The 26067-nt window shown below is 41.0% G+C and overlaps 1 protein-coding gene across 2 annotated transcripts in view; it reads right to left on the bottom strand.

Moving 5' to 3' along the window:
- Positions 1-507: 507 nt before the first annotated feature.
- arhgdia (Rho GDP dissociation inhibitor (GDI) alpha) overlaps positions 508-26067 on the bottom strand; it is a 33773-nt gene continuing 8213 nt past the window's right edge. For both annotated transcript variants that reach the window (XM_055653799.1, XM_055653800.1), the window contains exons 2-6: positions 13779-13982; positions 7543-7626; positions 6526-6602; positions 3701-3764; positions 508-2021 (exon numbers count right to left, since the gene is read on the bottom strand). In XM_055653799.1, the coding sequence (XP_055509774.1) occupies positions 1822-2021; positions 3701-3764; positions 6526-6602; positions 7543-7626; positions 13779-13968 (615 nt within the window). In that variant the 5' untranslated portion in view covers positions 13969-13982 and the 3' untranslated portion in view covers positions 508-1821. The remainder of the gene's footprint in view (positions 2022-3700; positions 3765-6525; positions 6603-7542; positions 7627-13778; positions 13983-26067) is intronic.

The following is a 26067-nucleotide window of genomic DNA, read 5'->3' as shown; positions in this document are numbered from 1 at the left end:
TCATCTCGGTCCTAAAAGATTTCCCCCTTATCCTTAAACTGTGACCCCACCAGAGTAGTGCTGAGGGACGCGCTGAAGCTCGGTGCAACCAACGCCAAGGCTCTGTAGGGGAGGACCACACAGTCTAGGGTCCTTCCCCAGCCCTTGGGGGGCAGGTTGTGGTGGAGACTCCCCTGAAGCGAGGGAAGGGATATCACCCTAGGGAGGGCACATGAGTGACAAGGATGCCAGGTATAATGATAGTTTTATGACCCTACCAAAGATAACACTAATGAATGTATGTATAGCAGCCGAGAGGGTCAGGAGAATGTTTTTGCACTGTTCTTGTTTTCCAATAATCGGAATAGAGCTTATTTGTGGAATATACCTATATACAATAATGAACCAAACAGGGATAATCCTATTCGGTACAGCCCCGTGTGGAGGAACCTTGATGATACATTTAGAAGTGTTCCATAAACGCAAGTTGTTTTTTTTTTTTGATTGTTAAAAAGAAAAACCCAAATATTTTTAGTCTGAATATTTTATTATTCTTGCTGTGAAAATGATGGTATTGTTCTTTTACCTGCTAATGTCCAGTCTACACAGGAGTCAGAGAACAAAAAAAAAAAAAAAAAATCCATTTGAAAAGGGGAAGAGCATGGCAATGGCAAGACAAACAGGTTAAAAAAAAAAAAATCAATTTTGGTCCCAGTTCTAACCACAATGGCTACCAATGATGTATGCCGGCTGCTTAGAACATTATTTCTTAAATATGCCAAGTTCAAAAACGAGAACTAGTCAAAATTAGCTGGACAACAAAGCAGAGAATCCAGAGCGGATGAAATACTGAGGCAGACTGATGTGTGGCACAAAAATACAAAGAGACATAACATTATCCAGGCCATCTCTTTCAAACACTCAAGACAAGTTTAAAAAAAGAGCATTTTTTAAACAATATATTACCAGCACCATCTACTGTTCAAAATGTTCACACAGCTCCATTTTGCATCCGCTACAACATGCAAAGCAGTACAAGATCCTCACCATATCTCCCCACAACATGCCAAAGACAGCAGAAAATAACCCCTCCCAAACATACGCCTTCAATACTCCATTATATACAAGCACTATTTTTTGTTTGTTTTTTAAACAGGAGTGTATTCATTCAGAAATGTCATCACTGATCAGACTAGCTTTATTGTGGAAGCACGCCCACCAATTCCCAGACAGAAAAACAACGGGCTTTAAATCCATGCTGGTATAAAAGACGATTAAGAAATTCATGATTTTTTTTCTCTTTGATTTCCATAAACAATTTTAGCGTACATAAGGCAACATGGTTACACAATAAAAATTACAGGATTTATTAAATCTGAGAAGAAAAAAAAACAGCCTCTAAAGCTTTATATTATATTCTTCCGCCTAGATTAAACATTGTGACCACGTAGGTTTCCAAGGTTTAGCACTGCGTTAATGCAACAGAGCAGCAGTCAAAACCCCCCAAGGTGGGGCATCAAGCCAAGCCTGATTTACACATCATTTTCTCTTTAAAATAAAACTGCAGCTCCCCTCTCTCCCCTCCTGCAAAAGGCAGCTGTTGGCAGAACAAAAAAAAAACGGGGGAAGAATTAAAATGAGACAGGAGAATGGAACGTAGCCATGCATCTGACCTGTGTCTTACCAAAAAAAAATTGATTTATTTTGCCAATGATCGCGCTGTGCAGTACAAATCTAATATGATTTTGTTTTGTTTCAAAAAAGCTAACTTTGGTACAGGAGGTGTATTTTTGTGATTTTTTTTTAAACTATCGGATGGGACTACAGCCAGCCTGGCATTGATTATTCTTTCCAGTCTTTCTTGATGTTGAGCTGCCACTCCCAGGAGAGGTGATTGAATTTGTCATCGTCAGTGAATTGGGATTTGACCACGTAGTTGCCCCTCGCCAACATGCCCTTTGGTGCTTCTTCCTGTGTTGTGAGGAACTCGTACTCGGTGTCCCGCGGGCCGTAACTCCCAACCATGTAATCAGTGCTATCAACTGTTCAAAATGAACAAGAGGAAACAAAACAAGTCCAATGTTTTAATAAACTCTCCATTATACATCTCAAGTCACACAAACAATTCTACTTAGAGAGATATAGCATGGAAACAAGCCCTTTGGCCCACAGAGCCCATGCCGTCCACCAATTTCTCATTTACCCTAATCCTACGTTAATCTAATCCACAAAAGGACACCAAGTGCTGGAGTAACTCAGTAGGCCTGTCAGCATCTCTGGAGAACGAAATAGTTGACGTTTCGGGGCTTGACCCTTCTTCAGATGTTGTCTGTGAGGAACAGTCCTGATCTGAAACGTCACTCATCAACGTTCTCCTGACCTACCGAGTTACTCCAACACTTTGTGTCCCTTTTGTGGATTAGGCAGCAACTGCGAACACACATCGATCCCACACCACTTCTAGCTTCATGGGCAGGAATATCTAAAGAGCCAGAATGACCACAAAATCAAAATACTGCATACATATTATATGCAAGTCCTCTACACCTTGGAAGTTATAATTTAAATGAGAGTGCCTGCACAAAGACAGTCTGACCAAAAATATATTTTTGTACTCTACATTTTATTGGTACTCATCAAACCAGTGACAAGAATTTCAATTCAACTCCGGATTAATGCAGAATCACAGTGCCCTCCATAATGTTTGGGACAAAGACCCATCATTTATTTATTTGCCCCTGTACTCCATAATTTTAGTTTTATAATACAAAAAAAAAAAAAAAAATCACATGTGGTTAAAGTGCACATTGTCAGATTTTAATAAAGACCATTTTTAAACATTTCACAATGTAGAAATTACAGCTGTGTTTATACATAGTCCCCCCATTTCAGGATACCATAATGTTTGGGACACCAATGTCATGTAAATGAAAGTAGTCATGTTTAGTATTTTTTGCATATCCTTTGCATGCAATGACTGCTTGAAGTCTGTGATTCATGGACATCACCAGTTGCTGGGTGTCGTCTCTGGTGATGGATGCTCTGCCAGGCCGGTATTGCAGCCATCTTTAACTTATGAACCAGATATAGCATGATTTTGCCTTGATAGTCAGGGGCGATTAGAGAATCTTTTGACCCAACAGAATGAGAAATATTTCATATAAAAGTTTAAAAACGCTAACTTGCAACTGAGGTCAGGATGGTTGGCAGTAGGCTATACTGTATTAAAGTTTGCACCACCCTCTACTGACTCCTGTACATATTAAACTCAACCATGGTGGCGCAGTGGTAGAGTTGGTGCCTCACAGCGCCAGAGACCCGGGCTAGATCCTGAGAATGGGCGCTGCCTGTAGGGAGTTTGTACGTTCTCCCTGTGACGGCGTGGGATTCCTCCGGGTGCTACGGTTTCCACCCACACTCCAAAGACGTGTAGGTTTACAGGTTTCTATAAATTGGCCCAAGTGTGTAGAATAACATTGCGGGCGACTGATGGTCGACATGGACCCTGTGGGCCGAAGGGCATATTTCCATGCTGTATCTCCAAACTTGTCTTACTAAACCTTTACCTTAAAACAAATACTTCACTGAGAAGCATCTGACCTGTTTGTTAGAATCTAAAGGACAAAAAGGGTGCAAGGAATTTGCAACTGTAAAGGTTCTCACAACATATTAGACAGGCTAGATTGAGATCACATAACACATTTGCGCCCCATGTACTCACTTTTTATTGATTTCCTAGACGTTGTCTGAATATATTTCAGCCCAGAAACTATTTCTTTGTTAACCTGGAGAAATAGAGAGGTTGAAAGTAGATTGGATGGCTAATCACTTGCATGAAATACACAGTTCTCAGAAATAAGGGTCTGCATTTAGCAATCTACCTCACCGTGCAATTCCTACTGGCATGAAGTTGCATTGCACACAAGGAAAAAGATCCACAATTTTAAAACTATACACCAGGCACAGTGGATACAAGTCTGAAGAAAGATTTCTGCCCGAAACGTTGCCTAGATCCTTGGTTCCATAGATTCTGCCTCACTTGCTGAGTTTCTCCAGTACTTTTGTCTACAGTGGATACAAAAATGGATTTCAAGTCATCTCTCTCTCCGCGAGGTTGAGGTCTTTCTTTAAAATTGGGTATCTTACAACCTAATGGTACAAGCATTGAATTTTCCATTGTAGGTAACTAACTTACAAACCCCTGCTCTCTTACCTGGATGCGCATCCATTTCTCCTCTTCCCCCCATATTCCTTCCTCTGGCTTCACAGTTTCTACCTTTTCTATCATTATCTCACACTTTTTTGTCTTTTCATCCCTGGCCTTTGTAAAACCTTTCTCTTCTGTATCCACCTATCAGGCTTTGTCCCCCCCCCCCCCAGCTTTCCACCTTTCCCCCCCCCCCCCCTCACCAGTCTGAAGAAGTGTCCTGCCTCAAAAAAAAAACACCGATCTATATTCTCCAGAGATGCTGCATGGCCGGCTCCCTCCGGCACCGTGTCCCTTTGTGCAAACCAGCACCTGCAGTTCCATGTTTCTGCATGTTCATGCCTGTTACCAACACACGTGCGTGTGATACACCCCACTCTCACATGTTTATCTTCCCACTTACATACATGTTACACTCACACATTAACCTTGCACCATCATACATGTGCTGTGCAAGAGTTCGACTTTCACGCCTACCCTAAGAGTTGTAGACCATGTTGATCCATATTGGGGCATTTTGTGTCTTCACTTGAAAACCAGCATCTGAAGATCCTCGTCTGCCGTTCACCTGCTCACTAGAATTTGCTGTTTTTTGCAATAGCTCCTCTGGCTTATCGTTGGCCTGTGAGCAAGTCAGGCCACAACTTACAGGCAAAGCAGCAAACTGGCTGCAGTCAGCGGAAATAAATGAAGCCACAAAGAACAGGTATCCATGACTGCCAAATGGAGACAAAGAACTGCAGACACTAGAATCCTGAGTACTACAGTGTTGGAGGAATTCTGCAGGGGGCAGGTGGTCAGGCAGCATCTGTGGATGAATGATCCAAAACATCACCTGTCGTAGATTCCCTCTGTAGATGCTGCCTGACCCACTGAGTTCCTCCAACATTGTGTTTTACTCCACTTTGGTGTGCTACCAACCCATGCAAACCTATGCGCAGTCGTTGCTTCAGTCTATATGGGTGTGACTGGTAGATATTAAAATAATCTTTGTAGCTACAACAAAGCAGTCAGTTTCATTTTAATTTGCCAACTTCCTAATTTTCCCCACTGGATTACTCTGACTTTTCTGCCAGTTTTCCCAGCCTGAAATTTTCCCTTTCATAAAACACAGGAATGAGATACTGACACAAAAGTCTAAAATTAGAACCAAACAGTCATTCTTCCAAAGTCTAAGCATTGTTCAAATGAAGTGGATGTAGTCCCACAAACACAATGCTTGATGATATGCCAGAGCTGATTAATACATCCAAAGAACTGCGTGCATAATGGCTCCCACAATTGTGGTTTTCCCTGTGCTATTTCGAGCAGCCAGAATAATGTAAGTAGGATGAGGCAACGGGGATTGCTTGAATACTGGAAACCAAGTATGGAACAGAAAATGGTAATTACAGTAAACCCTTGTTATTACAGACCACGTTATAATGGGTTTCAGTTATAGCGGACTGCAGATAGACACAAAATGCTGGGGTAACTCAGCGGGACCAGCAGCATCTCTGGAGAGAAGGAATGGGCGACGTTTCGGGTTGAGACCCTTCTTCAGACTGATGGTTTCTCGACCCGAAACGTCACCCATTCCTTCTCTGAGATGCTGCCTGTCCCGCTGAGATGCTCCAGCATTTTGTGCCTACCTTCGATTTACACCAGCATCTTCAGTTAAACGTAGAGAATAGGTGCAGGAGGAGGCCATTTGGCCCTTCGAGCCAGCGCCGCCATTCATTGTGAGTCATGGCTGATCATCCACAATCAGAAACCCGTGCCTGCCTTCTCCCCATATCCCTTGATTCCACTAGACCCTAGAGCTCTATCTAACTCTTAAAATTCATCCAGTGAATTGGCCTCCACTGCCTTGTGTGGAAGAGAATTCCAAATTATTTCCTACGCAAGGAACTGCAGATGCTGGTTTACACCAAAGATAGACACAAAATGCAGGAGTAACTCAGGCAGCATCTCTGGATAGAAGGGAATAGATGACGTTTCGGGTCGAGACTCTTCTTTCGAACGGTCCATCCTTTCAGGCTGCGAGTTACATTGCGGAGCCATGGAAAGTGACAAGGCATTGAATGTGACAATGAATTGCTTAGATCAACAGTTAACCCAATGAAACAATGTAACAAACAACCTTTAGTGACTTTAGCTTGCAGTAACGAAATACATTTTTAGCTGTTTTTATATTAGAAAACAACAGTGTTTCACAGCGTGACCATTAGGAATTGGAGACATTCCTTTACTCAGTTATAGCGGACAATCAACAATAATGGACCCCATGGTCTGTTACAACGAGCATTGACTGTATATTCAAAAATGTCAGTAAGATATTTCTAAAAACAAAAACAAACCTTGAAGCTAATTTTTATCTTGTATTCAACACCCTCTTTCAGTACAAAAGGATTCTTTTTAAAGTTGTCAAGGTCACCTGAAATTAAAGACAGTTGGTTAAACTCAGACCAAGAAATACTGATGGACCTCACTAGTTGGGACATTCGGCTAAACACGCCTTCGGACGCACAGGAATATACAAAAGCATTTTAAAGTGTACCAGAAACCAAGTAGTACTTTAGAAAGTTGTTAAAGTGTGGCACAGTGCCGGACACACGGGTTTCATTCCGGGGAGGGGGTGGGGGGTGTCTGTGTCTGCGTGTAGTTTTTGTACGTTCTCCCTGTGACTGCATGGGTCTCCTCCGGGTGCTCCAGTTTCCTCCCACATCCCTTTGGCCCACCTTATCCAAGCTGTCCAAATAGACATGCTGGGCCAGTTCCATCTGCCTGCATCTGCCTCATCCATATATCTGGCCAAATGTCTTTTGAAAGTCATAATTGTACCCGCTTCTAAAGCTTCTCCAGGCAGCTCATTCCAAAAAAGAACTGCCAAATGAAAATGTTACTTTTGACGTCCCTCTTCAATCTCTCCCCTCTGGCCATCAGCCTATGAAATGCTCTGGTTTCCTCCCATACCCCAAAGACGTGCGCGTTTATGGGTTAATTGAACTCTGTAAATTGCCCCCAGTGGAATCACATGGAACTAGTGCGAACGGGTGATCCAAAGGTAGATACAAAGTGCTGGAATAACTCAGTGGGTCAGGCAGCATCTCTGGTGAAAAAGGATAGATGACGTTTCGGTTCGGGATCCCTCTGCAGTATGAAGAAGGATCCCGAACTGAAACATCACCTATCCTTTTTCTCCAGAGATGCAGTCAGGAACGAACCCAGGTCTCTGGTGCTGTAAGGCAGCAACATTACCGCTGCGCCACCATGCCACCACAGATAAAGCTGCAACTGAACATATTGTGCATTGTTTTGAGGTTTGCACATGCACTGTTCTGCACATTAAATGTTATGTAGGGTGTTTGACTCACCTGTTAAATCCAGAATTAAGGGATGAGGTGCAGATGCACACATCAATGATAAACGGATCACTTGAACATTTGGAACCTTAGGATCTGCAAGTAAACAAAAAAATGTAATAAGAAACTGCTTTCCAAACGCGGTGTCTCCAGACAACATCGCAAATTGAAATCACCAAGAAAAATCTAGTTGACATTTATATACCATTAACTTTCAGGTGAACTCTGAAGTATCGCATTCTCAAGGGTGTTGAGTTCAAGAACACAAAAGGATTCTGATCTTGAACCATTGGGAGTCGTCCGACTGATAATGTTCAAGGTTCAACTTGTATTTAGTGATTCATGTTCAAACATAACATTGCATCCCTTAAAAATCCAAACAAAATAGCTCTTTAAAAAAAAATTCAAAGCAGGCATACACCAAGCATTTACAAACTAAAAATTCAGCGACTAAGAGACATGGACCACAGCTGGGACAATAGTCACCTGACAAATGACCCACAATTGTATTACAAGGATACTCAACTTGAAAGTCCTAACCCATCTCCATAAAAGCTCTTAAGGATCATCATTGTGATCTCTCTTTCAAAGTGGAGATGTAAAAGTTTGATCTAGTGAAGAGTATAAAACACCGAGTAGATTATGAGTGTAACAATCATATGGCAGACTGATTTTAGACAAGATACAGCGAGGAAACAGGCCGCGTGGATTAGCAGACATCCCGTACACTAGCACTATCCCATACACACTAGGGACAATTTTACAATTTACAGAAGCCAATTAACCTACAAACATGCATGTCTTGGAATGTGGGAGGAAACCAGACACCCAGAGATAACCCATGCGGTCACAGGGTGAACGTACAATCTCTATGCAGACAGCACCCGTGGTCAGGATCGAACCCGAGTCTCTGGCGCTGGAAGGCAGCAACTCTACTGCTTTGGGAAAGGAACTTGGTTGGAGTGAGGGAGAATCTCTGATAAGGCAGTCTGGCACCTTATCCAGTCCAACAACCAAACTAAAGAAATATACAAATAAATTCACCACCTCATCTTCCATCTGGACACATGGCAGCATTCCAGGCTTTTTTATCACATTCTCAACCCAAAACATAACCTGTCCATTCCCTTCCCAGATGCTGCCTGGCCCGTGGACCCCCCAGCACTTTGTGTTTTGATCTTTGTGGTTTATACCAAAATAGACAAAATGGTGGAGCAACCCAGCGGGTCGGGTAGCATCTCTGGAGAAATATAGGCAACATTCTGGGTTGGAACCCTTCTGCAGACGTCACCTATTCTTTTTCTCCAGAGATGCTGCCTGACCAGCTAAATCACTCCAGCATTCCATAATTTCAGCACTCCAGAAAAAGAACAGGTAATATTTTGGGTTACAACCCTTCTTCAGACTAAGAAGGGGTTCGACCAGAAACATCATTTTTTCTCCAGAGATGCTCCCTGACTCGCTGCGTTATGCCAGCATTGTGCCTATCTGTGATACTGGCTGTTCTCGCTCCATCAGTATAGACTGACTGGGCAATCTGACAGCCTGTATTTCACAATATTATACACACCTCATTCTGTATTATCACTAACTGCCATCATTATGTCTGACTGCACCTTATTGCCACAGCAACCTTGCCCCAACCTTTCACCGACCCAGCCATCCTACATTGCAACTTCAACCTTTATTCCATTTTTTTGTTGTTGATTCCTGTTCAAGTCAAGTCAAGTCAAGTTTATTTGTCACATACACATACGAGATGTGCAGTGAAATGAAAGCGTTAAGTGTCATTTTATCATCCCATCTTTGAAACACTCCTTTTGACATCCTGAAACTCAGAGCACCTTATGAGTTATTTCACTTCCCAAAATGCAGCCGTTTACGGCACTCGCTGACTGCCTTAAAACTGATGAAAGGTGGTCAATAGATGCTGGCTTTAGAGATATTCACTACTGACAAGCCAGAAAAACTATGCCTATTAGAATTAAAATATGCCATTTTGATCTATATTTAAAAAAAAACTACATCTGATTGTTCATAAATTTATGGTGGAAAAAGCTTCCTCAAAGTACTTATTAAAATTCAATTTCAATTTCCACCCTGACTGGAACTCCTAATGTTCTGAGCTCTGATAAACAGTGCTGTCTTCTGAATCTACCAAATCTGCAATGACTAAACCTGCAATGTGGTTTATATTCCACAGTAATATACTGGATTCCTGAACAGTGGTAATGTTTGGTAAATCTGGTATTACAATGGAACTTGGCGAGACGGGGTTGGAGTTATTCGCTGGGAACTTTAGATTTTATGTGTAGGAAGGAACTGCAGATGCTGGTTTGTGCAAATGTACTTCCATTCCTTTTGGCCTTAAAAGTCTGCTAAACCACAAAGGGGGAGATAGTGGAGACAAAACCAAAACTTAGTTGGGCGACACAATGCCGCTGCCTCACAGCGCCAGGGACCTGGGTTTGAGCTCGACCATGGGAGTTGCCTGTGTGGAGTTTGCATGTTCTCCCTGTGACTGCGTGGGTTTCCTCCCACAACCCAAAGATGTGTGGGTTTGCAGGTTAATTGGCTCCTGTAAATTGCCCCGAGTGTGTTGGGAGTGGATGTGAAAGCAAGATAACATAGAACTAGTGGGAGTGAGTGATTGATGGTCTGCACCGACCTGGTAGGCCGACAGGTCCGTTTCCTTACTCTATCTCTCGACTAAAATGAACCAAGTCCACCCAGCTTGTTTCTATCAGCATTTGTTCTGACCTATTTCCATCACAGACCACGGCAGTGATCAGTAAGCTCAGCTGATCATTTTAATTCCTTTCCCACCACATGAAACGGATGCAGATCCCAACAAGTCTTGTTCACTTGACACGTGATATTTATGAGCTGTTTTGGCAGCTGACTCTCAGATTCATAGCAACCAGATTGTTCTCCAGGGGAAAATCTCCCTCAAGCATGCTTTATTTTGTTAGAATCATATGGGGTGCAAGACATGTTGATCTTTATCACACTCACTTTCATCTTGAACCAAATCAACTCAAGATTAAATCGTGCACCATTTTGTGAAATACACAACAAAACCATTTTTAACCAGCTTCTAAAAAGCAGAAAAATATCTCGAGGCAACTCAAAATGGACTCCAACCTTTGCCAAAGGAGATTTGAAAAGGGGAAGTAGCATAAATGACACGTGCAGATTTGACGTCTAAAGTCGTGGTACAATGAAAATCATTTTTATTGCATCACCAGTTATGGGATCATGCTTAATTGTATGAAAAACGTTAGCTGGAATAAGAATCGGTGTCAAACTGAAACAAAGTGGTTTCTTATACGACACAAAAGATCCAATCAGAGACATTTACCTTGATACTGACGTGATAAAACCCACCCCACATTATATGATAGAACTTTATTTATCCCAGGAGTGAAATTGTTCTGCCAACAGTCATAAAACACAACAAGATACATGAAATTAAAGTGACGAATGGAAAGTCCAGGATTGGGGTCGACCCCACGACATTAGGGGGAGGAGTTGTACAGTTTGATAGCCATGGGGAAAAAGGATCTCCCGTGGAGTTCTGTGCTGCATCTTGGTGGAACCAGTCTGTTGCTGAAGGTACTCCTCAGGTTGACCAGTGTGTCATGGACGGGGTGAGCTGTATTGTCCAGGATGCTCCCGCAGTTAGAGGAGCATCCTCCCCTCGAATTAATTTAACTCCACTCCCAGGACGGAGCCAGCCTTCCTGATGAGCTTGTTAATACTGTTGGTGTCCGCGGCCTTGGCCCGGCTACCCCAACACATGACAGCGAAGTAGATGGCGCTGACCACTACCGATTGATAGAACATCTGCAGCATCTTACTGCAGACATTGAACGAGCGGAGCCACCTCAGAAAGTACAGGCAGCTCTGGACATTACCAAGACATGATTATTAAGACTGTTTTCCATCCTTGGTATCCTGATGTGGTACGGCAACAGCTCCGCGGCTGACAAGAAGGCTCTGAAGAGTCATCACCACAGCCTAGAAGATCACCGACACACATCTGCCTGCCCTGGAAGACATCTATAGCAGTGCTTCTTAAACTATTTCAGTGTCATTCACCCATGAGTCTTTATCACAAAATTTCATTCACCCTCGACTAAATTTTCTTTATGTTTTTTGGGTAATTTTCGTCTCATTCACCCTGGTGTATAATATCTGAATAAATAAAGTAATTCACCCTTCATTCACCCCTCTAGTTTCATTCACTCCAAAATCATTTCATTCGCCCATGGGTGAACTATTCACCAGTTTAAGAAGCACTGAATAGCTCCCGTTGCCTGCGGAAGGCATCCTGCATCCTAAAGGACTCATCTCACCCCGTACATCACTTGTTTGCCTTTCTACCCTCAGGAAAGCACTACAGGTCCATCAAGGCGCACACCACATGACCAACAAACAGTTTCTATCCTAAGGCCGTCTCCACACTGTACTCTGCACTGAAAGCACCCCCCCTCCCATAGTCAATATTTATACTCTACAATACCTACCTTTCTGCAATACTGATATATTCATGTATAATATTTTTTTTAATACTATTCCGTGCAATATCTTATATTCTGACAATGACCTTCTAGAGTGCAATATCTTATATTCTGGTATGGGTGCATACGTAGGCATAATGTCTTTGCGTGTGTGAATCTGTGTGTCTGTGTCACAGTATGTGTCACAGTATGTGCACGTGAATGTATGAACAATTTTTATTTTTCTCACTTTTTTGCTGTTATTTTATTGTCATTTTTTATCTTGTACATGCGCCTGAATTTTGTTGTATGCACGACTACAATGACAATAAAGTAATAATGTAAAGTAAAGATCTATGTTATATCTATGTCTTTTCAGTGCATGATTTGATTATTTTTATGCTAGGCTATCAAGTGTATTTTTTGAGCCACAGCGAATCTTTAAGTCGCATTACACTCGATCAATTATTCTGCCTGCCCACAGATGTTCAGCATGACATCCCATTAATAGTTAATGGTGCCCCTACATTCAGAAGAAACACTGCAGCCCAGGCCTGAGGCACAAAGTGCTGTAGTAACTCAGCGGGTCAGACAGCATTTCAGAAAGACATGGATAGGTGATGGTTCTCGTGTTGGGACCCTTCTTCAAACATGTTTTCACTCTTTGAAGAAATTAGTCATAGAATGAGACAGCATGGAAACAGGCCCTTTGGCCCAACTTGCCCACACTGGCCAACATATCCCAGCTACACTAGTCCCACCTGCCGAGGTTTGGTCTATATCCCCCAAAAAACTGTCCTATCCATGCACCTAACTGTTTCTTAAATGTTGGGATAGTCCCTGCCTCAACTGCCTCCTCTGGCAGCTCGTTCCATACACCCACCACCCTTTGTGTAAAAACATTATCCCTCAAATTCCTGTTAAATCATTTCCCCTTCACCTCAAACCTATGTCCTCTGGCCTTCGATTCCCCTACTCTGGGCAAGAGACTCTGTGCATCTACCCGATCTATTCCTCTCATGATTTGCTACACCTCAATAAGATAATAAATTCATTGGGTAGAAATGAATGACGGGTCATATTTTAAATGAAGGGTCAAATATTTGCCTGCAGTTAACAAAGATTTTTAAAACATGTAGAACTGGTTTTGAAAGGCAATGTGGTTGGGGTGGGGGCTGGAGGGAGAGTAAATGACAGAGCATAAATGACTGAGTGTAATGCTACTCAAGGATCAGCTGTAATTCTGAAAATGCACTTTATAAGCCACATGAAAATAATCAAATCATACAGAAATGCAGAGACAATGTACATCATCTGTGTCTATTTGCGATGATGATATCAGATGATGATAAGCACACCAGTAAAGGTTAGACAGACTGTCTGTTGTCTGGAGGAATGATGGCCAAAGAGGTCACTAAATAGAGGCCATTACAATGATGAACAAATTCAGCAGGTATAGACGGAGATTATTTCAATTGTTGGAAAGAGGATAACCAGAGACCAGAAATACAAGATTGTTAGTAAGGAAATGCACTAGAAATGCCTTCAGCTAAAAATAAACAGCAAGAATGTTGAACCTGCTACCAGAGAAGCATTGAAGGGAATGTGTGGTGCATTTAAAAAGAAGCTGCATAAGTATATGAAGGAAAGAACAGAATTACGCTACAGGTTCCAGCACACCTATAACCCAGATAAAATTATAAGAGCTCAGTTGAAATTCAATTGAACAAAAACAGCTTGACCTACCAAGAACTTGACCACGGTTCCCCAGCAGTAGCTCTTTGTACTTCCTGAGGCTCTCGTCATCTTTGTCCAGCTCCTCGATCTCCTGCAGAGTTTTCTGTGCTGGTGGTTTGTAACTCACTGCAGACTCCTCTTCCTGATTCTCAGCGGCAATGGCTGCTAGCTGCTCCACGGTTGGCTCCTGCTCTGCCATCTCTCTCCGCGCAACTGTAACAATAGTGCAGCGTGTGAGTTCAAAGCATTCTCTAGAGCACTAAATATTTACACAGAAAATAAGCTCCAAGATTCAGTTTAAGCGCCGACATAAAACTCCATTAAAATTGCATTCTGTTGTTGCACGATCTAAACAATCTAAGAGAGTCAAATCTTAAATTGTTTGCAGGATCTAAACAACTTAAGAGTCAAATCTTAAAAACATTTTCTGACAATTTGGTTTGAAACGGGGAGCTTGAAAATCTGTAACACACACTTTAGTTCTGAATCCAAGGAAATCTTGTAGCGAAGTGCAATTTGATTGTTATACTAAAGATAGAAGTTTTAAAATTTCTCCTTAAACAAAGGACGGCGCTTGTTTTAGAAAGGCAGTAAATGGAATAGATTTTAAAAGGTAAATATAAATATACACGTCAGAGATATAATGAAATATTTCAGTTGAACAATCGCAATGAATTGGCCAGGGTGTCTTAACGAGGCAATTAATCAATGCATAATAAATGTCCAAGCTTCTGGGAATGGGAGAGTGGGGGGGGGGGGAAGCACAACTTATCCACATTTGTGGACCAAACATTCCCTCCCCCTACAATTATACTTCATTGTCTACAGATTTAAAATAGAAAGATTACAAACATACTAAGACAGCATTAACAATACAGTTAGTGTAGAACACAACTTACACATCAATGCAAGTAGCCTCAGTTTTTATTCTTCCATATATGGCAGTAGAACTAGCATGGTTTCACAATGAGTTTCAAGAACAGATGATTTTGACCTAATAATTTCACTCAAGCAAAGACCAGAAAAGCTAAATGTCATAACTTTAATTACATTGTAAAAAGGGCAAATCTAATATTTTAACATTAAATACAAATTGCATGCCATCCAGATGATAAAAAAAGTTATTTCTAATAATGTGGCGAGGGGAGGAGGACTCAGCAATCATGAGGTTCTACAAATCTAGACAGGTTAGATTATAATCCCTTCCTGCACATGAAACAGAATCCATTGCTTTCACTGGTAATCTAGTTATTAAATCCATCCCTGCAAGATGCTTCTAGAGAAAGGCCACATGGTCACAAGGAGAACACACAAACACCCATAATCAGAGTTGAAGCTGGGCCTCTAGCACTGTAAGGCGGCAACTCTATTGCTGTGCCACCATGCTGACCCCACTTCCCCAAATGATGCACATTCATATATAACACTGTCTATGGCTGAGCCGAGTAGGTTCCACATTACACTCCAAAATATATTCTATTTAACAAAGTTATTTGATAATAGGCCTAGAGTGTAAATCTGCTGAGAAATTAATTGTTTATTTCATTTCATTACAATGACATTTTCTTTTTACAAACTCTGAATGCTCCCTCCCATCATAAAAATGAAATCACTTCACTGTGATAAACAAATCCGTGCAGCTAAATTACACAGGAAAGTAACACTGAAAGTAATTGGTGACTGATTTAAAATTAAAATCAAGTAGTCAAATCAATTTACAACACCAGAACTAGGTGCCATGATCATAAAACAGTGCAGAGTTTGCTTTTTAAGAACAACTCTCCATAGTCGTGCAAACACTTTTACCAGATTCTTAAAGACGACAAAATGCTGGAGTAACGCAGTGGGACAGGCAGCATTTTTGGAGAACACGGAGAGGTGACATTTTGGGTCAAGGCCCTTCTTGAGACTGGGTCCCAGATTCTTACCACCATGAGAGCAGTTTGCCAAATCAGTCTGAAGAAGGGTTTCGGCCTGAAACGTTGCCTATTTCCTTTGCTTCATAGATGCTGCTGCACCAGCTGAGTTTCTCCAGCACTTTTGTCTACCTGCCAAATGGTGTGTTCTTGTGCACTGTAATTGTAGAGATGGGGTGTCAAAATGATGAACCAAGAATTATTTATGGCTTGAAGATTATGTTTGTTGATTGGAAAGCTGTAACTCAGTCTGTCTCCCTTTCAGCCCTAGCCCCATAGCACTCACTGCTCAAACTGCTTTCTTTGTTCAGCTTGATTCTTCATCATTCTGTCCATTCTGTCCCCCATCTGTGCCCGACATGGATTTGAATGCCTCTAATGCAACTATCAATAAGATCACCACCTATAGTTCCAATAGCAGATTCAGGAGAACATTTCTTTGTTTGGAACCTGAAACTTGGTATCTCAGTGAACAGATGAGGTGAATGACATTAACACAGTCAAGGAGAAGCCAGAGAGGTATGAAGCAAAAGAGATGGAAAGGTGCATTGCTAACATTTGTTAAGAGAAGATGCGAAGAGCATGTGTGATATACAGACCAAAAGGCCCATTTTTGGTACCATTCCTGAAAAATTCCTCATGAACAAATTGACAATGAATCAATATTGTCAGTTTGTGTGCAGCATTGAAGTGTTTCAAAGAGATTTGATAACAAGTTAATGGTGTGAATTTAAGTTTATTATGGCATATCACATGAAAACCCACACATAGTGCAAAGATTACAGTTGGTATTTCTAGCTTATTTCAAGCAGTTGGTCTGAAGTTCCCAAGAACAGCTTTCGATAACAAAATAATCAGATGAGATTAGATTATCACCTTTTTAAAATATGTTGCAAATAGTAAATTGTATTTTTAAACTCATTTGACTTTTATTAAATTCAGTCACAAAATTCAACAAAAATAACAGCAAATATTGCTCAAAGTATCAAGCTCGAGATTAGGTTAATTGTAGAGAAAATTTAAGAATGCTGATGAACACTACCATATATATTTAGGAATCTGCAGGAGAAAAGGAATCCTGAACTGAATGTCCAGAGATCCATTGCAGCAGCAGGATGTGTGGGTAAGTTGGTTTAAGATTACATATAGGGCACTTGCCTTCATCAAATCAAGATAAAACAAGGTCAGGAAAATAAGACAAAAAATATGCTAACCACGAGTCATGCACAGGATGTGGTCACAGCCAAGAGAATGATAGCACTCAAGAAGGTGCAGAGAAAATTGATATGGATGTAGCCAGAGAAAGAAAATGTCAATGGCGAATATCCCGACTAACGGGTGCCTTTAAAAAAACAAAAAAGCATTGAAATCTGAGGGACATTAATTTCTGATTAATTAAAGAGCCCTAGATACAATGTGTAGGAAGGAACTGCAGATGATGGTTTAAACCGGATAGACACAAAAAGCTGGAGTAGACCCGAAACGTCACCTATTTCTTTTCTCCAGAGATGCTGTCTGACCCGCTGAGTTACTCTAGCCTTTTCGTTTCTATCTTTGCCATCAGTTCAGTTATCAGAAAGGAAGCACTTTCCTCAGCTATCAACCGAGGGATGAGTGGATTCCCCCCCCCCCCCCCCCCCCCTCCCTACCCCAGTACCAGAATAGGGTGGAGTAGAAATGTTATTGCATTTAGAAAGACACTGGGTGAGCACTTGAAGTATTATAACCGATAAAGTAATGTGCAAAATATTATTGTCCTCAGTGGCTCTCCAGAGCCAATGGACTAAACAGCCTGCAAGTCTTTATGATCCCATGTGCTGGCATGTCGAGAAGCCAATAAACAAGAGTTATTAGCAAAACAGGATAAATTGAAAATGCAGTTATGCCACAATTCCAGACACTGACCTAAAACGCGTGTCAGAGGGAACACAAACGAGTCATACTCAAAAATCAGCACTAAGGGTTTGGCATTGACACAGTAAAAAATAAAAAATCTGTTTTTGAATTAATAGGCAACTACTTTGTATTTTCTAAAAATGCAAAGGACTGAGTAAAATGAGAACAGTTTGTCACACAATGTGTTCTCGTGCGTAGGAAAGAACTGCAGATGCTGGTTTAAATCAAAGTTAGACACAAAAAGCTGGAGTAACAGCGGGACCGGCAGCATCTCTGGAGAGAAGGAATGGGTAACGTTTCGGGTCGAGACCCTTCTTCAGTCTGAGTTACTCCAGCATTTGGTGCATGTAAATTATGGAGAAAGGGTGTCAATGTGATAAACCAATGGCTCAATGGCTATTTCTGTTGATTTTTAAGGCAGGAAAATTGTATTTGTGAACATTATTTGATTTGGAAAGCATCCAAAGAAAAATTAAGAACTGTACCTGTACGATGCACGTAACAATAAAACCTAAAAGAAACCTAATTTTTTTAATATGGTGGAAATTAATATCCATGGAAGCGTTTTAAAGATCATGTGATAGGAGTGGAATTAGGCCATTTGGCCCATCAAGTCTACCCCACCATTTAACCATGGCTGATCTATCTGTCGCACCCAACCTCATTCTCCTGCTTTCTCCCCATAACCTGATACTCATACTAATCATGAATCTATCTCTACCTTAAATATATCCACTGACTTTGCCCCCACAGCATTCTGTGACAAAGAATTCCACAGATTCACCACCATCTGCCGAAATAAATTCCTTCTCATCTCCTTCCTAAACGAACGTCCATTAATTCTGAGCCTATGACCTCTGGTCCTAGACTAGCCCCACTAGTGGAAACATCCTCTCCACATCCACTCTATCCAAGCCTTTTACTATAAATGCAGTTAAACCAATATAGGGCTGTTGTTATGTCTCTCTTGGCTCTACAATTTGAAACAGTTAAGGGAATGGATGCCAGACAGATGATAAATTAATAACAATGTTTAAACATTTTCCATTTTTCAAAAGCTTCAATTAATCCATCAATTCCAAAGATTTATTTCAGTGCACCCTGATGTTCCATGAACTGTTCCAACTCATTTCAAAAGATGGGACGAGGAAAGAAAGCCACTCTGTATTTGGCCTGCATTTCATCACATTAAAAAAACTTGCTCAGAGAATGCACAGCAAAGCAGAAGTAGGTATAAGGCTCAGTGCTCAGCCAGTCTGCGAAATAGAACAGTTTAAGTGCATCCCAATGATCTATACCATTTTAGCAAGACGTCCTTCCTTTTCCAAGTCTTACTATGATCTGGTCCGGACCAAGCACACTGATGCAATCATGAAGAAACCTCATAACACATCCACTTCCTCATAAGTTTTGAGGAGGTTCAGCGCGTCGTCAAATACTCCAGCAAACTTCTACAAGTGTACATTGAAGAACATGCTTACATCTGGGCATGGTTAGGAAACTCAAATGCTCAAGAACAAAGGAGCCAGCAGAAGATGTCCATTGCCTGATCCATCACATCCCCACCACCAAAGGGGCCTACAGTAAGTGCCACCTCAAGATGGCAGCCAAGATCAAAGCTAACAAAGACTTACACCACCTGGCCCATGCTCTCATCTTGTTGTTAAGCACCAGGAAGGTATAGGAGCCCTGAGAACCATTACTTTCAGGTTCAAGAACAGTGTCCACCCATCAACCATCCGGTTCTTGAACTGCCCTGCGCAACCACAACCCTAGCTCAGTGGGTCGAAGGGCCTGATTTCGCACTGTATCTCTAAACTAGGCACTACTATGGAAGGTGTACACACTTTGATTTTTGCACCATCATGGTCTAGTTTGCTTAGAATATCTGCTTAATATTTTTAAATATAATTCATTGTATACTTATTTTTAGTTGTTTATGTGCCCATAAAGTTGCAGCAAGTAAGAATTTCATTGTTCTGGTGAATATATCAAAATAATACTCTTGACTTGAACACTGTGGAAATACAAGCCAATGCACTATTGGTCTTCCAAATTGCTTGCTGTGTATCCATTTTCTTTGTACCTCAGGAACTTGGACACATCATTGCTTTCTCTTTTTCAACGATTATTCCCCCTATTCCTCCATATAAAATATAAACCTCATTACTTACAATACACTCCACTTGCCACATTCATGCCCATTTACTAGACACTCTTGGGATAGAGAAAAGTACAGCAATGGTCCAGGTCCTGCCCACAATGTCTGTACCAAACATAATGTCAGGATCTGCTTACACATGTAGTGCTAGTGTACAGGAATCGCTGGCCAGCATGGACTCGGTGGGCCGAAAGGTCAGTTTCCATTCTGTATCTCTAAACTAAAATTATACATGACCCAGACCACTTCTTTATAGTCTGTTCCTTGCTTTGCACTCAACACAATATAGTACATAATAAAATACATATAGCGCTACCAGCTTGTTAATTCCCCCCTTTAACGGGCAAGTAGATAGGCTTACTATTACATACCTGGCATATGAAAGAAGCAAATTTCTGCTTGGCTCGAATTAAAATGTTTCCATTCACAATGCCAAGATGAACCAATCGCCTACTCTTGGATACACATATCCTTCGGCAACACTGAAGTTCTGCAGAACTCTTCAGAAAATAAAATCTATGCGCATAAGCAATACAACAGCTGCAAAATACTGCATTAGTTCTAACTTAAACCATTTGTATTGCAAAGTTTTGTGCAGCCCAAAATAAATTTAAGGAGGCTTACTGGAAACTAGCCATTGAGATTAGTCCACTCCATTACCCGTTTACTGCAGATTTATTACTACAGATGGGCTCAACGGGGTGCAAGTTTTAATCAGGAAATGCCTGACAGCTTAATTTCATAGATCAACAAAAGCATTCCTATCGTTAATAATCAGAATTAATAAATAATTTGACCAGATATTTAAAAATGGAACAAAAAACCTAAAGATTTTCATTTTTCCTAATAATGCCACAGGCAAACTGGTAAAAAAACACAATGTTTTGAGGTAAAATCATTTTATTTTTGTATGTGATTTGAAAGATGTTTGAACCAGAGCACTCGATAACAAAAAACGACACAAAATGCTGGGAGTAACTCAGCGGGTCAGGCAGCACCTCCAAACAACATAGGTAGGTGTTGTTTTAGGTCGGGGACCCTTCTTCAGGGTGAATAACAAGAAGCAGATTTCTATCATATTTATTTCACCGAATAAAAGTCCACAATGTTTCAGTATTTACTTTGATTTTATTCATCTCAAATTTATAGGTTTACCCAAATAGAGGGACATGCTAGGCAATACTCAAATCACTATTTAGTAATATTCAAATCACTATTTTTTCTTGCTTTAAATCATTGCATTGTTTGGCATATTGTCGTCATATTCATGATAAAATATCAAATATATGACCTTTAAACCAAGTAATTATTTTTCCCTTTGGACACGCCTGCATATGAAAATGTGACTATTACAAATGTTATAAGTTGGTAATTCCCAATGCACACTGGTAACCCGCTTAACATTCCTTCAGTGTTGTGATACAACTGAATACTGGTAGAGCACAGAGTCCAATCAATGCTCAAATGCCACTAACGTCTGCACTCATCTAATGATTAAAAAGTGTAAACCTTGAAAACATTTAAACTCCACTAAAATATTTTGAACAAGGATAGCGATGAGGAAACTACACTTTCCAAACTGCAATAACGCAGTAAAAAGTCACTCACAAAGGCAAGTCTTCTGTACATATGTTTAGCTTTGGCTCCGAGCCATTGGTTATTCGCACATTGGCTGCTCCGTTTGTCTATTATAAATGACAGCTGGTTCTCTCCATTATTGGGTTTAATGGATTGAAGTACTTTAAATGCTCTAATTGGCTAATGTTCTTAGCACGGCACAGGAACGGAGGATGGTTTCGAGAGTCAACATAATTCATTTGAATTTTCAAAAAACTTTTAATAAGGCCACTGCAAAATGTTCATGGTGTGAAGATAATACATTGGCATGGACTGGGTATTGGCTAAACAGCAGGTCAGTAGGAATGAGGGGAGCATTTTAATATCAGCGATCTGTAACCAGAGGAGGGCTGCGGAGATCAGTGCTGGAATGGGAACCATTTAATTGACCATTAATGACTTAGGAGAAAGTGAAAGTGCTGCAGTCAAATGTGCTGATGATGCAAAAAAAGTTGGGGTGTGGGAAGAAACCGAAGATCTCGGAGAAAACCCACGTGGTCACGGGGAGAATGGATAAACTTTGTAGACAGCACACGCAGTCGGGATCGAACCAGGGTCTCCGGTGCTGCAAGCACTGTAAGGCAGCAACTCTACTGCTGCGTCATCTTGCACTACATTACTGAAAATTATATTCTGCATCAAATCTTCCCCTTCAATCTACCTTTTGTACTCAAGTTTGGATTGGTTGTATTTATGTGTAGTATTATCTGATTTCATTGGATAGCATGCAAAACAAAACTTTTCACTGTATCTTGGTAAACATGACAATAAACTAACCTAAAGTGATTTAATCTGCCAATGTACCAACAAGTGTAAAGTGTAAAAAAAATGTTGCTATTACAATTCAAAATGAATGTTCACCATTTTCAATTCCATTGATAACCACATTCATCACGGTATTTGCCACTTTGAACCATCCCAAATATTTTTTACCGAGTAAACGAACAGAAGACATAGGTTTAAGGTGGGGTGTAAGATTTAATAGAAAACTGAGGGGTAACTTATGTCACAAAAAGGGTGGTGGGTATATGGATCGAGCCATTAAAGGAGGTAGTTCAGGCAGAAAAAGCTACATACATAGGACTGGTTTACAGGGCTATGGGCCAAACACAAGAGGTGGGGCTATTTATTGTAGACAGGGCATGCTGGTTGGCATGGGCAAGTCGTACCAAATGGCCTGTGTCCATGCTGTATGACTCTTCCAATGAGCCCGTAAAATATTCTAATGCAGAAATGCTCCCAGTACCAATCCCTGCAAATACTTTAACTAGAATATTGTGCAACCCATTAAAATGGAATGCGAATTCGTAAGCACAGACAAGTCAGTGCTCAGCCCAGCTTCTTATTTCTTTTGCAGACACCAAAAAAGAACACGCATGTTCTGAATTGTTTTCCTGGCACTTCCTATTTACCAGAGCAATATTCTAAGAACCGAATTTAAATATGCAGTGCAATGGCCAAAGAATGTAGATCGTGTGGCTCAACCTTCGGTATTCTGAGGGTCATGGGAATATTAGCCCACAAAGATTTACGGATTCCAAGCCAGATGGAGAAGGACAAGCGACTGACCGTAAAACCTGTGCAACCAAACCCTCTGGGCTTTACCTATTTATTAATGAAAAGTTTTGACATCTACAACACAGCACACTGGTCAACATAACTCATTTTCTCTTTTAAGTACGCAAGTTGAGTTCTTTAAGCGGATGCATGCATTAACTTTTTTTTTGTTATTTTGGAAACACCAATGTAGCAGAAGCACTATTTTATTGGAATCGGCAGCGAGAACATTATTATTAATAATGGTTAGCATGTACCCCCAAAATTAACAGAATGCTTTCTTTTCCCTTTGAGTCCTAGAGGACTGCAAACATTTCTTCTCACCTGTTCTGTTTAACTGGCCCCAAACTCCCAATTCTAGACTCCCAGCAGACAAATCAACTGCACATCTACCTCATCAAGACTCCTTAACAATTTTGCACATTCTACCGAGATTCACTATCCAACGGGAATTGTAAACAAACCTTCAGAGAAGTGAATTATAATTGACCATAACTCTGATAAAGTAATTACCATCAGTCACCAAATAAAAGGTAGCAAGGAACGTGGAGTAACTCAGCGGGTCAGGCAGCATCTCTGGAGAAAAGGAATGGTGACAATGAGTCAAGACCCTTCTTTGGGTCTTCATAAAAGGTAGCTCTCAACATACCGAACTATTTTTATAGTAAACCAAGTGATTTAGTTTGGAAGAAATCATGTTATGCCCTCTCCCTGTATTATGAGTGTGTCACTTTTAACTAACTCTGTTCTGACCATGTATTTTTAATTACTACAAACTATTTCAGTTTTATGCTCATACGTGGGAAACCAAGTGGATAAAACTTTCTAGCTTCAATAATACAGCCCTGTAGAAAGACTTGAGATACAGCTTAGAAACAGGCCCCTTGGCACTGACCAGTGATCACCTTATACACTAGTCCTATCCTACACACGAAGGACAATTCACAGAAGTCAACTGACCTACAAACTAGCTGGACAACTTGGGCGTCTAAATTCTGACATTTAACAAGTTCTCTCAAGGCTGGCAATCACACATCGGTAAATACAAAAACCATTCAACATTTACAAACCTAGGAGATTACAGGTGCTTTGAGATGAGACTCAATTTGAAAAGCAGAGCGCCATTTGGATAGATCTTAATCAAGGGAAATGAGGATACAATATTGCGTTTGTCAGAAATTTATAAATACATTGCTGCAAACAGTCCAAAATTAGAGCAGGCTTTGGCTTCAGAAGCAAAATTAAAAATTTAATAATAAATCTCGGAGAAAATCAGTCCCAGCTAGGGACAACAGCTCCAATTCTTAAATACCATTGACAGCAAATTACGACAAACACCTCGAGAACAGTGTCAGAGGCATTAATTCTGATTTAATTAAAATACACTCATAACTAGATTGGATAATCCCCAGAGTGAAGAGAAATGAGCAACTAATCTATCTTGATCAAACATTCAACCGTTGACTCGTCACAGCAGATATTCCTCAGTGAAAAAAAAAACAGCAAAAATTACTTGGGATGTACTTACACAATGAAGTAAATTGACAAATAACTTATTTGTGCTTAAATGCAATTTCGAAAGCAATTACATATCTACTAAAATTATACATCCATTTGTCCATCAGGAAGCCCTTATTCAAGTATACACAAGTGCTGTCATGCCTACATTTAGTAGAACAATTCGGTGGTTTGAAATTTTTTAACCAGCTCAGTTTTATTTTTAATAAAAAGTGACAGAGGTGGGCGCAATTATAAAGTATAAAAGCCATTTAGACAGGTACATGGATAGGTTTAGAGAGGTTCTCGATGTTGGGGGAGTCCAGAACCAGGGGTCATAGTGTAAGAATAAGGGTTAGGCCATTTCGGACCGAGATGAGGGAAAATCTTTTCACCCAGAGAGTTGTGAATCTGTGGAATTCTCTGCCACAGAAGGCAGTGGAGGCCAATTCACCGGATGTATTCAAGTGTTAGATATATCTCTTAGGGCTAACAGATTCAAGGGATATGGGGAGAAAGCAGGAACGGGGTACTGATTTTGGATGATCATATTGAATGGAGTAGGCCCTGGCTTGAAGGGCCGAAGGGCCTACTCAGGCACCTATTTTCAATGTTTTATCTATGTACGAGCGGAGTCAAGGTAAGTGGGACTGGTCTGTGGCACCCAGTCCGACATGGACGCGTTGGGCCGAAGGGCCTGCTTCCATGCTGTACAGACTGTATCACTATAAACGATGAAAACAGCTAACATTGCTTTATTCCCCTCTAATATCATTAATTCCCACATTCACCCCAGCTCATCAGCCGATAAAACTACCAATGGCTTCATTACCTTTTACTGGCAAAATAATTTGACCAGGACTTTTACCCCATGCAGCAGAAGCAGCGATGGCCTGCTGTGTCCCATCCGAGGCATAGTTTCCATGCAGCCATCTATATTTACACAGCTGAAGCTTGCGATTTAGAATCAGTTTTATAGCAAGGAAACAGGCCTTTCAGCACAACTAATCCATGTCGACCTAGGTGCCCACTACACTAGTCCCGTTTTCCTGCATATAACTCACCAAACCTTTCCTATCCATTTTATATACATACCATCCTGTGTGGGAGAAAGAACCCCCCCCCAAGGACCTTTTAAGTCTTCACCACTTTGGCCACAGCCATCTGTGGCAATTAATTCCACGGATTCATCACCCTGTGACTAAGAACATTCCTCCTCATCTCCTGTCCAAGTATTTCAAGCCACCCAGTCCCAGCAACATCCCTGCGAGATGAGGGTTAAATGGCCAGAGGGGACTACTGCCTGCTCTGTATCACTGAGGGGAAGCCTCACACTGGAACAAGAAGAACTGGCTCAACAAGGAGAATGATCAGGAGTAACAAGCCCAATAGGTGCGTGCTGAAGATAGGACAGAATTTTCCACAATCATGATCCGCCAGAGGTGTCGAGCAGACAAAATCCACCTCCACTCGCAGAAGTCAGTTTGACTTGCGTCACAAATCATGGGAATCAGTTGTGAGAACTGGGTACGACATAGGACTGGGGCTCGATGGGCAGTGTGGACTGAATGGTTGACTCGCGCTATTTTAAAATGTTTCTCTAATCTCCAGAGAAGGGTCTGAAGGAGGGTCGCAACCCAAACCGTCATCTTTG

Source organism: Leucoraja erinacea, chromosome 23 (assembly GCF_028641065.1).
Source record: "Leucoraja erinacea ecotype New England chromosome 23, Leri_hhj_1, whole genome shotgun sequence".
Classification (NCBI taxonomy): domain Eukaryota; kingdom Metazoa; phylum Chordata; class Chondrichthyes; order Rajiformes; family Rajidae; genus Leucoraja; species Leucoraja erinaceus.
This window is presented reverse-complemented; position numbering and strand designations above follow the sequence as displayed.